Here is a 14,017-nt window from a genome sequence, read left to right on the forward strand (position 1 = left end):
GGGAGAGGAAGAAGCAGGCTCCCAGCGGAGCAGGGAGCCTGATGCGGGGCTTGATCCCAGAACCCTGGGATCATGCCCTGAGCCGAAGGCAGACGCTTAACAACTGAGCCACCCAGGAGCACCTCATTTTGGATTTCTGACCTCCAGAACTGTAAGATAATAAATTTGTGTTGTTTTAAGCCAAACCTCATGGGTTTTTTGGATTAAGTAAACTATTGTGTGCAGAACAGTACCTGACACACGGTTAGTGCTATGTAAGTTTTTTCAATTATTAATTTCCTCTCTGAGTAATTCACATAGACGTAAGACCTAAATATTAAGAAGGAGCTCACACCAATATGGGTAAACTATAAGAACTGTGTGACAAATAAAGAACAATCAGATTAAAATGCAGCTTTGTCCTTTATATTTCCATGGTATACAGTAATGAAAATACATGAAGACTGAACCACAGCAGCAACTTCCATCACCCATCTTCACAGTCATCAGAGCTTTCTTCACTCAGCTCCTCACTGCTTTCTCCTTCACTCTCACCACTACTGTCTTCTTCACTATCTTCATCATCTTCCTCAAGATTTTGAGATTTCTCTGCCACAGAAAGGAAGAGAATTGCTTAAAATGTTCTTGATATCTCTACTCTTTGAAAAATCCTAATTCTCCTTGCTTCTCCCTTATCTAAGAAATACCTATCTTTGGAACATGAGGACTGAGCCAAACTTTGCTGACTGTATATATGGTCAAAGTAGTAGTACAAAGAAGAATATGTTCTTACTGGTATAAAGATGTTTATGGATTTAGAGTAAATTTAAAACATAGGTCTATACAAATATTTTTTTACTATTGTCACCATAATTCTTAAACACAGTAGGTGTGAGATGTAGGGTAATTTAGAGGGTAGTGGTTTTCCTTGGAATTGCAGGACAGTGCCGCTAACCTGTGTGGCAGTTAGCATGTTCTGTTCCCTGTGAAGACTCTGTCAGTGCCTGAGGCCTGGCGTCCAGGGAGCCTGCTTCACTTGGGCAGTTCCACCCCACAACCCCCCGGAGAAAAGGGAATCACCTTGACCACCCACAAAGGACCACTCACAAAGGTTCATTAAACCATCCAAAGACACCCAGTTGGCCTTTGCTTAACCACTTCCTGAGGATGCACTTCACCAATCCCTTGGGATAATGGGTTTTTAAATAGTGACTGCTCATAGTTCTTTGAGAAAGAAGGAATTTCAATTTTTAAATTTACCCATCAGCAACATTTCTTCAATAAGTGAGAAAAACTCCTTGGCCTCAGGATTTTCTGGTTCATAGATCAGAACTGAAAATAGACAACAGAATGTTCGTTACTAATTTTCAAAGTGTTTTAGCAAACAGGCTCCTCAGAATGAGACTGGAGCTGTCAATCAGAGTAAGTGAAAATGCACAAAGCAAGAAATATCAACAATTATTCCATAGGAATACCTAAGTGCAAATAGAGAAAATGCTCTACTTATCGTAGGTGCATTGTAAGAGAAATAATTCTCATTATATTTTCTACCTCCCATCTAAAGAATGCAATCTCCATCACTATGAGGCTTTCCTCAAGGCCTTGTAGCCAAAGCGTTTTTTGACTATAACCAAACAAGGGACATATCCTGCAAAATGTGGAGGCTTCACTAACGAGAAGACAGTGCGCCTTGGGTAGTATTCGTAATTCTGCTTTATCCATTTAATGTTGTGACTCCCATGTAATATCTTGATGGCCCCCAGGGGGCACTGAAACACCAAGTGTGCCGTTCACCTGTCTGAGAGTAAGACAAATAATTGTGGGTGGTTCAACTAGGCTCCGGTGCTTATAGGACATCATCCCATATGGCTATACTCCTGACACACCAATCCAGTGTCTCTCTTTCCTAATCTACCCACATAACAATTCACCATTGATTGGGTTAGCATAACTGCACCTGCTCAGAAGCTGCTTTTAAGGATCCTATAGGTTAATTCAGACACCTTTAAAGGTTTCTAATAAAAGTATCTTTTAATTCAATTTAAGTTGAACTAAAATATGCTTATCATTAGCAATCTAAATCTTTTTCCGACCCTCTTTTTAGATCAGTTTCTCCAACTTGCCCCTTGAGATACTAGGTTCTTAAGATGTTAATACATATTTGGGAAACTAGGTCAAATGAGGTTAATCAGGGAAAGTTTACAGTAAGAGAAACTGTAAGATTTTACAGAACCATTAATATGCTCATAACTATTATGAATCTTACAGAGTGGAGAATGTGGTTTCCCCAATGTATTACTCCCATGGAATCCTTTTTGATGGGACGCTTAATAAGAAATCTTCAATATAGTTAAGAAAATTCCATGTTGGGGGACGCCTGGGTGGCTCAGTTATTAAGCGTCTGCCTTCGGCTCAGGGCATGATCCCAGGGTTCTGGGATCGAGCCCCGCATCAGGCTCCCTGCTCCGCTGGGAGCCTGTCTCTTCCTCTCCCACTCCCCCTGCTTGTGTTCCCTCTCTCACTGTGTCTGTCTCTGTCAAATAAATAAAATCTTAGAAAAAAAGAAGGGTAGCTGATTCCATACTCCATGATCGTAGCTGAAGGCAGACGCTTAACGACTGAGCCACCCAGGCACCCCTGGAATCAGCAACTCTTATGGTTTAACAAAAACCATTGGCAAACGTCAATTTTCAAAGTGAGGGACAGGTATCTGCTTTGAAGCTTACCCCAGAAATATATATTCTAGGTGATGAATAAAAAATTCTCCTTACTCTTTCAGAGGCTAATAGGGTTTGTAAAAGGGTAAGAAAAGCCTCTAGCACATTCAGTTAGTGTCCTGGGAGTTGTTCCCAACCTGAGCCCATAAGCAGATCCCAGTATGGGCCATGAAGAAAGACTGTCAGATGTGATTCCTGGTTCTGCCACTGTCTAGTTGGGTCTCCTTGGGCAAAATATTTACTATCTCTGTATCTCAGTTTCCTTATCTGTAATAACACTACTGGCCACATTAGGCTGTTTTGATTAATCAATGAGATAATGTAAATAAAGTACTTAGTCCAGTCCTTGGTGCACAGTGAGGTTTCCAGAAATGGTTTTGGACCTAGAGAAAGACTTGGCTCCTTCCTAAACATTCAGTGGATGTTTCCTTCTGGCTAAAGAGCTGGGGCAGGAGCTGGGGGATTCTGCTGCCCATAGGGTTCTAAGTCCCTCAGACTGGAGGCTATTCTAGGGTAGACAGAACATTGGTCTTGTTCACTGCTGCATGCCTAGGAGAGTGCCTGACACAGAGCTGGGGCCCTCAAAACATTAAAAAATGGAATAAGTGGGGCGCCTGGGTGGCTCAGTCGTTAAGCGTCCGCCTTCGGCTCAGGGCGTGATCCCAGGGTCCTGGGATCGAGCCCCACATCAGGTTCCTCCTCTGGAGGCCTGCTTCTTCCTCTCCCACTCGCCCTGCTTGTGTTCTCTCGCTGGCTTGCTCTCTCTGTCAAATAAATAAATAAAATCTTAAAAAAAAAAAAAATGGAATAAGTGAAGAGTAGAAAGCAGTCCTTTTATGCCTAGATAAAATTACATTCTAGGTTAATGGGAAAAACTGATTTATTTTACTCAAAAACAGAAAGATGGGATGCCTGGGTGGCTCTGTTGGTTAAACGTCTGCCTTCAGCTAGGTCATGATCCCAGGGTCTGGGGATCGAGTCCCACATCAGGCTCCTCACCCAGCGGGGAGCCTGCTTCTTCTCCCTCTGCCTGCCACTCCCCCTGCTTATGCACTCTCTCTCTCTGACAAATAAATAAATAACATTTTTTTTTTTAAAAAAAGAAAGAAGGAAGGAAGGAAGGAAGGAAGGAAGGAAGGAAGGAAGGAAACTTCATTATAACTATCCTTCCTGAAGATACATCTATCTATATTTGTGTTAGACCAAAGTGATGAGAAACATTTTGTTTCTCAGGCCATTATTTTTAAATACCTACAATGATAATTGATGAAGTAGGTCTTCCAGGCCTAAATGGGTTTTTTGCGTAAAATGTTGGGCTGCCTGTGAGCAGCACTGATGTGCCCTGCGGAGAGTGAGTTGCAGGTTCCCTTCTTAAAGGTAAAGAGGCCAATAAACAGAAAGATTGACTGACATAAAATCTCACGGTCAGTCATGAGCTGAACTAAGAAAAGTGCATGGGACTCCTGACTTTCAGTCTAATTTAAAAACCACTTTTCCAGGATGCCTCCAGTGCCTGGCAAGAAGCGGCAGAGAGCTGAGGTATCAGTTCTGCACGACATAGCAGGAAAACGGCTGAGGAAATATTACTCACATATAAAAATCGTGTGTGGAAGACAGATAAAATTCAAGCCTTCACTGACAAATAAAATTTCTTGGGGGAACCCAATACAATTTTTTTTTAAGTCAGGACAAACAGAAAAGAAGCCACAGGCACGTGAACGCCAGGCGGGAAGCCCTGAAGCCCAGTGGAGATATAAATGACTTTACTGTGATTGGACAGCAAGGAAACATACTAGCAATCAGCAGCTTTATTCAGAAAATGAGTTTATATTGGGGCTCCTGGGTGGCGCAGTCGTTAAGCATCTGCCTTCGGCTCAGGGCGTGGTCCCAGCGTTATGGGATCGAGCCCCACATCAGGCTCCTCCGCTATGAGCCTGCTTCTTCCTCTCCCACTCCCCCTGCTTGTGTTCCCTCTCTCGCTGGCTATCTCTACCTCTTCAAATAAATTTAAAAATTTTTTTAAATCTTTAAAAAAAAAAGAAGATGAGTTTATAAAACATTTCAGAAGGGATAAGGATACATTATATAAATTAATTGCCTTAGATACAAAGAAAGTAATTAGTTGACCACAGGAGCCATTTTAAGCTTGATTGACCCATAAAAGTACCCCCTTTCCAAGTCCCTGCCTCCTTGACCAGAAATAAAAGTTTATTAATCAAATGAGGAAATGGAAATATAGTAGGATATCAGAGGCTTTCAAGCCAGACCTAGGATCTAATCTTAACTCTGCCTCTTAGTAGTTGTGTGACCTTGGTGAATTAGTACTCCTTGCTAAGAATTAGGTTCCTCATTTGTAAGGTGGGGTTCATAATATCTGCCTCACAGAATTGTTTTAAGAATTAAAGTATTCAAGAATACTCTCATTATTAGTAGGTGCTTAATACATACATATATAAATACATGAATATGTAAATAATCTGAATATATACATAGATACACAGAGAGAGAGAGAGAAAAGGGAAAGTGTTCTGCAGAAGAGCTAGAAGATAGGAAAAAAAGACAAAACAATATACTGTAAGCACTTACATATAAAATATTTTGGGGTCCATCCTAGATGAAAAAAATCATTTGTCTGTTGTTCTGAATATAGAGAGGAATTCAGAGTTCTCAGCAAAGTGCTTCCCATTAGCATCAAACTAGCACTTTCTCCTCCCTGAGACAGAGCGTCTCCAACTCTCTGTTCTTTCTTAAACTTGTTTGACACTGCTAATGCTGGATCTCCCTAATTTCATACCATGGCTGCAATCTGCCTCAGGGGTAGCCAATCTTATTTTGCATGCACCCAGCCCCCACTCCCATCTCTGGGCCTCTCTTCTTCTTGGGAGCCCTGTTCTTTCCCAACGGGCTCCCTGGATCATGGGGCCTGTCTTGGGGCTCTCCGGACCTCCTTTCCTGTAGTCTAATCCTTAGTTTGAGGCACCACTATCTGACACTGACAGAAAAGAGTGACTAGTATTCCTGGATGAGCCAGTAAGGGTAAAAACCAAACCAAAACATAGTTAATGTCAACCCCAAAATGGTTCAGAGCATGTGTGCTATGATTCCTGCCTTCTCTCCAGCTGCCAGCATGTCCGGTATGGAGCTGGTGCTTGACGGCTGGAAGGGAGGGAGGCAGGGAGGGAGGGAAGGAGGGAGGGAGGGAGGGAGGGAGGGAGGGATATTTTACAGGGACATAACCCCATTAGGATAGATGAGCTTGAACTTTTTCATCCCCACTGCCCTGGCACTCAATGTGTGTTCACTGGTTCGAGTCAGGTCAATAAGCATTTTATTGAGCACCTACTGTTTATATAGCATCCTACAAGGCTAACAACCCAAACTGACCAATAGACGTGGTGATATCAGGGCATATATTTTGTAAGCTTCAGCCAGAGGCTTTCTAAAATGATGCACGGATATGGAAATATATAAATTTCCCCATCATTAGGCTCCACAAGAGACTCGGAGAACTGAGAGTGAAAGCTACTGACTCACTCCCTTCTACACCAGTCCTCGGAGAAGAAACGTGCTGTGGGAGGCGGCAGCTTGAGTTCCGGTTCTGGCTGTGCCGCTAGCTCCCTGAAGAGCATGGAGCAGGCTGCGTATCCTCTCCCTGCTTCTGCTTCGTTATTTATAAACATAGACAACTGGACATGGTTCTCTTGAAGGATTCCTTCTGATCAGAAATCCTATGTTTGTGTACCACCCAAAAATAGTTTTAATCAAAATATTTTATTTGATGTCTCTAAATGTCAAAGTACTTGAAAGGATTACACAAGGCAAATTATTTTGGATAAAAAAATAAGCAGTGTTAAAGCATTCAAGAAACCCCTTTTAAAAATTAGCCAATGATTTAAGAAGTACTGTTCCCATAGTGGAGAGTCTGTGTGAGGCAAGTGAGGGTAGGTCCTCACAATCCCTATACATGTTTTCACTCGAGGACTTTTACTGTAAGACTTAGGTCTAACACTAGTTAATAGTGATAATATTATCATTCCTTTACTCAAAAGTGCTCAATGATTTCCCACCTTGCTCAGAGAAAAAGCCAAAGTCCTTAAATTGTGAAAAGGTCCTATGCAATCTACAGAACCCCCAAACCATAACCTCTCTGGCCTCATCTCCTGTCACATTTCCCCTTGCGTATTCTACTCTGGTTACGTTCCTTCCTTGCTGTTCCCCCTCAGGCACACTCACGTCTCGGCACATTTGCTGTATGTCCTGCCTCCCTGGACCATCCTATTGAAAACTGCTTTGCCTCTTTCTGGTACTTTCTATTCCTTCTTCCCTACTTTATTTATTTTTCTCCATAGCACCTATCATTTAGGACACGCTAATTATATACGAATTTGTTATTTATATATAGTGCCTGCTGGATACTATATATGAACGTGGGATTATCTGTCTTATTGACTGCTGTATTTCCAGTGCCTAACACAGTGCCTGGCACAGTCCACACTCAAATATTTGTGGAATACATGCATGTTAAGTAAGGTCTGCTGCCCTACCTGACACTTCTTTGAAATTAAAGGCATAAAGTTACTAACCCGTTATCATGAAGGTAAAGATGTTGACTTATTTTCCAGTGATAATTAGCTTTTGTTAGTTTATCCCACTCAAAGTTATCCTAGAAGTCCAAAAGTCATTCTACCAATCAACTTAACTTATTAATAAAGAATCACTGAGACACTATCAGGGAACTCACTAGGGTATAATAACCAGACCATCTTACATATTATGGAATGCATTTAGAAACAAAGGAAAAATTAGAAAACAGAAAAGTATTTTGTACTTACTCATCTGACATAATTTTTTTGCCAAATGGTAGTCTTGTCCCATTTCTGCTCTCAGGAACTGGAAAACAATAAGAAATTCTTCAGATAAGTACTTTCAGAGAGAATTTAAATGTCAATCATAAACTCCCTAAAAAATACTCCATTAATGATGAACTTTTAACATTTACATGTCTTTCCAGGAGTGTCTATAATCAATCAATTAAGAATATTTAAGGACTTCCCATGGCAAGGCAACAGAGAACAAATACGATACCTCCATGTTGCTGCAGCCATACTATATACGTACTACTTAACAATTCTCTGAATCAAGGTGGGAATACATAGGTTGATTCAACTGGCAGAGATAGTAAAGACGTTAATTAATATCGCTTTGGTTCAGATACAACTTTTATTTGTAAGCTTCATCGATGAATACATGACAATATTTAGTAAAAAAAAGAAAAAGAAATAAAAAGTAGAATTACAATGATGTATATTTAATATTTTTCAGCTCTTGTACCATCCAGTTTTTGTTTTACTATTTTTATTGTTACGAAGTAGTACCTATTTTTGTATGTAGGAAATTTAAAAGCTAAATAAACACATTCTGTCCCCAATTAAAAAGCATTTATATTTCTACCATCCAGAGATGTTTATTTTTAGCATCTTCATGTGTATAGTTTTGGTATTTTTTCATCAGTGAACACATATCATATTTACAAAAACTAGGATTATTCAGTAACTTTTAAAAAATAAACCACATACCATGATAATTATCTCACCATAAAATTAAAAATTCCTATATTTTTTACTTAGGCTGCAGTTTACTAATCTAGTCTAACTTATTTAGACTGCTTCCATTAAAGAATAACCCTACACTGGGATGACTGCTGTTGCTTGTGTGAGATATATTCTAAACACAGGCAGGTACACTAGGCTTACTGGGCAAGAGACAGGGGCATGGAGTATTTTAGAAGAGACACTTCCCACACATTTCCAGACATGTGAGACATACCTAGGCAACATTTTAAGAAGTTCTCTACCAGTTTTCTGGGTTTCTTCCATGAATATTAGATTATTTAAATTTTTCTAATGTAAACAGAATTCTCCTGAAGATTTTTCTACAAGCCGGTACTTTCACCACAACCCCCACTTATTGTCATATTAATAAATGCTACATTAAACTCATTAAACAGAATTCTCTTGTATTTTTAAAATCTCTTTTTGTCTAAGGTTAAGATCTGTCCATTTTTACTAATTGTGGTTTCCTTCCATTTTAATTATGATATCTTGTGGTTTATCTATGTCATTCTTTTTTCAAATATCCTGCTCTTAAACAGATACATTAATTTGGTTTTTACTTTGAATTTTGCTTATTTCTTTTTCCTATTTACATTATGTTTATTTTGTTCTTCTTCTAGGCTCTGGCATTAATATTTAGTTCATTTGTTGTCATTCCTCCTTTAATCACCATCGTCATCATCAAAGCATTTGAAACTTTGAGCTCTTTTCAAAAGTTCTTAATATTTAGTGTTGCAGTTATCACCATTTTCTAAATAGTTTGTGTGTTTAATTTTGATTTTGATTTTTAATTCAAGTGTGATCTAGAAGACTATCTTTTACTTTTACGTAGTTTCACTTTGTTATTGAAGTTATTTTTGTTTTCAGTGTGTAGTTTAATTGATCATAGTCAGAGAATGTGACCAGTACAATATACAGCTATTGTGTATGTTTTTAAATCTTTATGGAAAATTTAAATATACACAGAAGTAGAAAAAATAGTAAAAGAAGTACACGGCCCCAATTCTCACTTTCTGATTTTATCAATATCACCACACACTTTTTCCTCACTCTGCCTCACTCTATAATAATAATAAACATTATTATTATTATTATTATTATTATTATTATTATTTTGCCTAGATTATTTTAAAGCCTTTTACAGATATCATCTCATTTCACTTTAAATTAAAAACCCATGACACTCTGGGTATTACACCTAACAAAACTAACAAGAATTTCTCAATATCAACTAAGATCTAGTCAATTTAACAAAACATTATATTAATAGTACTAGCCTCAGGAAATGACAAGGAACATGGAATCAATTTCAAAGTGTCCTTTGTAATGACCTATTTTGTTGTTGTTGTTGTGTTAACAAAAATATACATATTTCAACAGTTCAAAATGCAGTGAAATTAAGAAATTCATGCAATGGATATTTGGCTAAAGACTTTCATGAGAATTGCTTTAAACTTCACAGTCAAGCTAAAGTTAAGTGAGAAGACAGGTTTAAAAAAATTGGTTTTAAATTATTTGTGACATTCAAAATAGAGAGTTGGGACTTTCAGGAAAGATGGCAGAGTAGGAGGACTCTAAACTCACTTTATCCCATGGATCCAACTAGATAACATTCATCACTGCAAACAACACAGATAGTGACCCAAAGACTGGCCAAACAAACTCCACAACTGGGTGTAGAGAAGAGGCCACATCGAAGAAGACAGGGAAGGCAAGGACTCAGTGGGAACTTAAACTCCATGGATTTGAACACTGGAGGGAGGGAGCCATGGGCATGAAGAGGGGTGAGAAACAGATTATCACATGGGGGAGGCTACAAGGGGAAGAAGAATCCTCATGGCATTTGGCTTTGAAAATGAGAGGGGCTGAATTCTGTGAGTGCTTACAACCATTGGGACTTAAAAAGCCTAGAACTTTAAAAATCAGCAGGCTTGGCTCTGGAGAGCCCAGACCGCAAGAGGAAGCTGAGCCCCTACCATTAAAGAGACAGCACAGCAAACAGCCTGCAGAGATACAGCTTGGAAAGAGCAGTTTGAAGGGTGTCTGGGGCTTATGGGAGGGAGAGTTAGTTACCGAGCTCAGAGTTCGCTGAGGAACTTCTCCAGAAACAAAGGAGCTGGCAGCCTCCATTTCCCTCCCCTGCCCCTCATCATAAACACACAACCACCTGTGGGAACCAGCACAGCACTGGCATTCACTACCTAACTTGCTTATACCACACCCTACCCCCTGCAGCCAGGCCTGACTTAGTCCCAGTGCTGCAGATCCCCTCCCCCAAAAAACCCCCCAAAACCTTGCCAACATTGCCTCTCCTGACCTCTCATGGAGGACATGTACACCTTGTTAAAACAGCACCCTCTGCCCACGTGTGCTTTGCGGAGCAGCCAGCCAGCTCTATATCCGTGGTGGCTGTGCGTCCCCTGTGGAGGAGGACCAGTGCCACCGAGTTAAAAGTGCACATCCTGCCCACTACCTTCAAGAGCAAGGGCCTGTAGCTGACTTTCCTAACACAGAAACAGACACAGAGAGTTACACAAAATGAGGAGACAGAGGAATATGTCACAAATGAAAGAACAGGACAAAATCATAGCAAAAGACCTCGGTGAAACATATAAGTAATATGCCTGATAGAGAATTTAAAGTAATGATCATAAAGATACTCCCTGGACTTGAGAAAAGAGTGGAAGACATCAGGAAGATCCTTAACACAGAGATAAAAAAGAGCCAGTCAGAGATAAAGAACACAATAAATGAAATTAAAAGTACACTTGATGGAATACAAAGCATGCTGGACTAAGCAGAGGAACGAATTAATGAACCAGAAGACAGAGTAATGGAAAGTAATCAAGTTGAGCAAATGAGAGAAAAAAGAATTATGTAAAATAAGAATAGACTTAGGGAAATCAGGGACTCCATCAACCATTATAACATTCACATTATAGGGATCCCGGAAGAAGGGGAGAGAGAAAAGGGGGCAGAAAATGTATTTGAAGAAATAATAGCTGAAAATCCCCTAATCTGGGGAAGGAGACAGATATCTAGACCTCGGAGGCACAGAGACCCCCCCACAAAAATCACCCAGAGATCCACACCAAGACACATAGTAATCAAAATGGCAAAAAGTAGTGATAAAAAGTTTTTTTTTTTTTTTTTTTTTTTTTAAGCAGCAAGAGAAAAGAAGACAGTTAGATAAGGGAAACCCCCTAAGGCTATCAGTGGCTTTTTCAGCAGAAACTTCTATAGGCCAGAAATACGTGGCATGACATATTCAAAGTGCTGAATGAGGAAAACTTACTGCCAAGAATACTTTATCCAGCAAGGCTATCATTCAGAATAGAATGAGAGATAAAGAGTTTCTCAGACAAAGAAAAACTAAAGGAGTTCATGACCATTAAATCAGCCTTATAAGAAACATTAAAGGGGACTCTTTTTTTTTTAATAGTTTATTTATTTATTCGACAGAGATAGAGACAGCCAGCGAGAGAGGGAATACAGGCAGGGGGGGTGGGAGAGAAAGAAGCAGGCTCATAGCAGAAGAGCCTGATGTGGGGCTCGATCCCATAACGCCGGGATCACGCCCTGAGCCGAAGGCAGACGCCCAACTGCTGTGCCACCCAGGCACCCCTAAAGGGGACTCTTCGAGTGGAAAGGAAAGACCATAAGTGAAAGTATGAAAAGTAGGAAACACGGAAGCAGTAAAACTAAGTATTTTTGTAGAAAATTAGTCAAGGGATTCACAAAATGAAAGGATATAAAATATGACACCATATGCCTAAAACATGGTGGGGAGAGGAATAAATAATGGATTCAAACTTAAGTGACCATCAACTTAATATAAACTGTTATATCCAGAAGATGTTATACATAAACCTAATAGTTACCACAAATAAAAAATCACTAACAGGCAGAGAATAAAGAAAAAGGAACCCAAGTATATTGTTAAAGAAAGCCAACAAACCATTAAAGAGAGCAGGATCAGCAAAAACTATAAAAACAACCATAAAACAACAAAATGGCAATAAATACATATCTATCAATGATTACTTTGAATGTAAATGGACTGAACACTCCAATCAAAGACATAGGGTGACAGTGTGGATAAAACAAACAAACAAACAAACAAACATCTATATGCTGCCTACAAGAGACTCGTTACAGATCTAAAGACACCTGCAGAGTGAAAGTGAATTTATCATGCAAATGGATGTCAAAAAAACAAAAAAAATAGCCAGGGTAGCAATACTTAAATATAGGACAAACTAGACTTTATCGGACAAACAAGAGACAAAGAAAGACACTATATAATAAAAAGGAGACAGGGGCGCCTGGGTGACTCAGTCATTAAGCGTTTGCCTTCGGCTCAGGGCGTGATCCCGGAGTCCTGGGATCGAGCCCCACATCAGGCTCCTCCGCTGGGAGCCTGCTTCTTCCTCTCCCCCTCCCTCTGCTTGTGTTCCCTCTCTCACTGGCTGTCTCTCTGTGTGTCAAATAAATAAATAAAATCTTTAAAAAAAAATTTTAAAAAAAGGGAAGAATCCAAGAAGAAGATATAACAACTGTAAAAATGCTTATGAACCCAACATGGAGCACCCAAATACATAAAACAGTTAGTAACAAACAAAGAAACTAATCAACAGTAATGCAATAATAGTAGAGGACTTTATTTATTATTTTTAAAGATTTTATTTATTTATTCGACAGAGATAGAGACAGCCAGCGAGAGAGGGAACACAAGCAGGGGGAGTGGGAGAGGAAGAAGCAGGCTCATAGCGGAGGAACCTGATGTGGGGCTCGATCCCATAACGCCGGGATCATGCCCTGAGCCGAAGGCAGATGCTTAACTGCTGTGCCACCCAGGCGCCCCAATAAGTAGAGGACTTTTAACACCCCACTTACATCAATGTACAGATCATCCAAACAGAAAATCAAAAAGGAAACAGTGGCTTTGAAAGACACACTGAGCCAGATGGATTTACTAGATATATTCAGAACATTCCGTCCTGAAACAGCAGAATACACATTCTTTTCAAGTACACATGGAACATTCTCCAGAATAGATCACATATTATGCCCCAAACAAGCTTTAACAAATTCAAAAAGATCGAAGTCATACCATGCATTTTTTTCTGACCACAATGCTATGAAACTAGAAATCAACCATAAGAAAAAATCTGGAAAATCCAAAACAGATGGAGGTTAAACAACATGCTACTAAATAGTGAATGAGTCAACCAAGAAATCAAAGAAGAAATCAAAAAGTGCATGGCAACAAACAAGAATGAAAACAATCCAAAACTTTTGGGATGCAGCAGAAGCAGTTCTAAGAGGCAAGTTTATAGCAATATAGGCCTACCTCAAGAAGCAAGAAAAATCTCAAATACACAACCTAACCTTATACCTGAAGGAGCTAGAAAAAGAACACAAACAAAACCCAAAAGCAGCAGAAGGAAGGAAATGATAACGACTAGAGCACAAATAAATGATATAGAAACTAAACAAACAAACAAACAAACAAACAAAGAAAAATAGAACAGATCAATGAAACCAGGAGCTGGTTCTTTGAAAAGATTAACAGAATTGATAAACCTCCAGCCAGACTCATAAAAAGAGAGAGAGAGAGATGACTCAAATAAATCAGAAATGAAAGAAGAGAAATAACAACCAATACCACAGAAATACAAAGTGTTACAAGAGAATGTTATGAAACAT

At 39.5% G+C, this 14,017-nt stretch overlaps 1 protein-coding gene across 3 annotated transcripts in view; it reads right to left on the reverse strand.

The window, feature by feature from the left end:
* Positions 1-389: 389 nt before the first annotated feature.
* ERICH2 (glutamate rich 2) overlaps positions 390-14,017 on the reverse strand; it is a 38,746-nt gene continuing 25,118 nt past the window's right edge. For all 3 annotated transcript variants that reach the window (XM_040644055.1, XM_040644048.1, XM_040644058.1), the window contains 3 exons: positions 7,529-7,586; positions 1,240-1,311; positions 390-588 (listed from right to left, as the gene is read on the reverse strand). In XM_040644055.1, the coding sequence (XP_040499989.1) occupies positions 467-588; positions 1,240-1,311; positions 7,529-7,586 (252 nt within the window). In that variant the 3' untranslated portion in view covers positions 390-466. The remainder of the gene's footprint in view (positions 589-1,239; positions 1,312-7,528; positions 7,587-14,017) is intronic.

This window comes from Ursus maritimus, unplaced genomic scaffold, assembly GCF_017311325.1.
Source record: "Ursus maritimus isolate PB19 unplaced genomic scaffold, ASM1731132v1 scaffold_1, whole genome shotgun sequence".
NCBI lineage: Eukaryota > Metazoa > Chordata > Mammalia > Carnivora > Ursidae > Ursus > Ursus maritimus.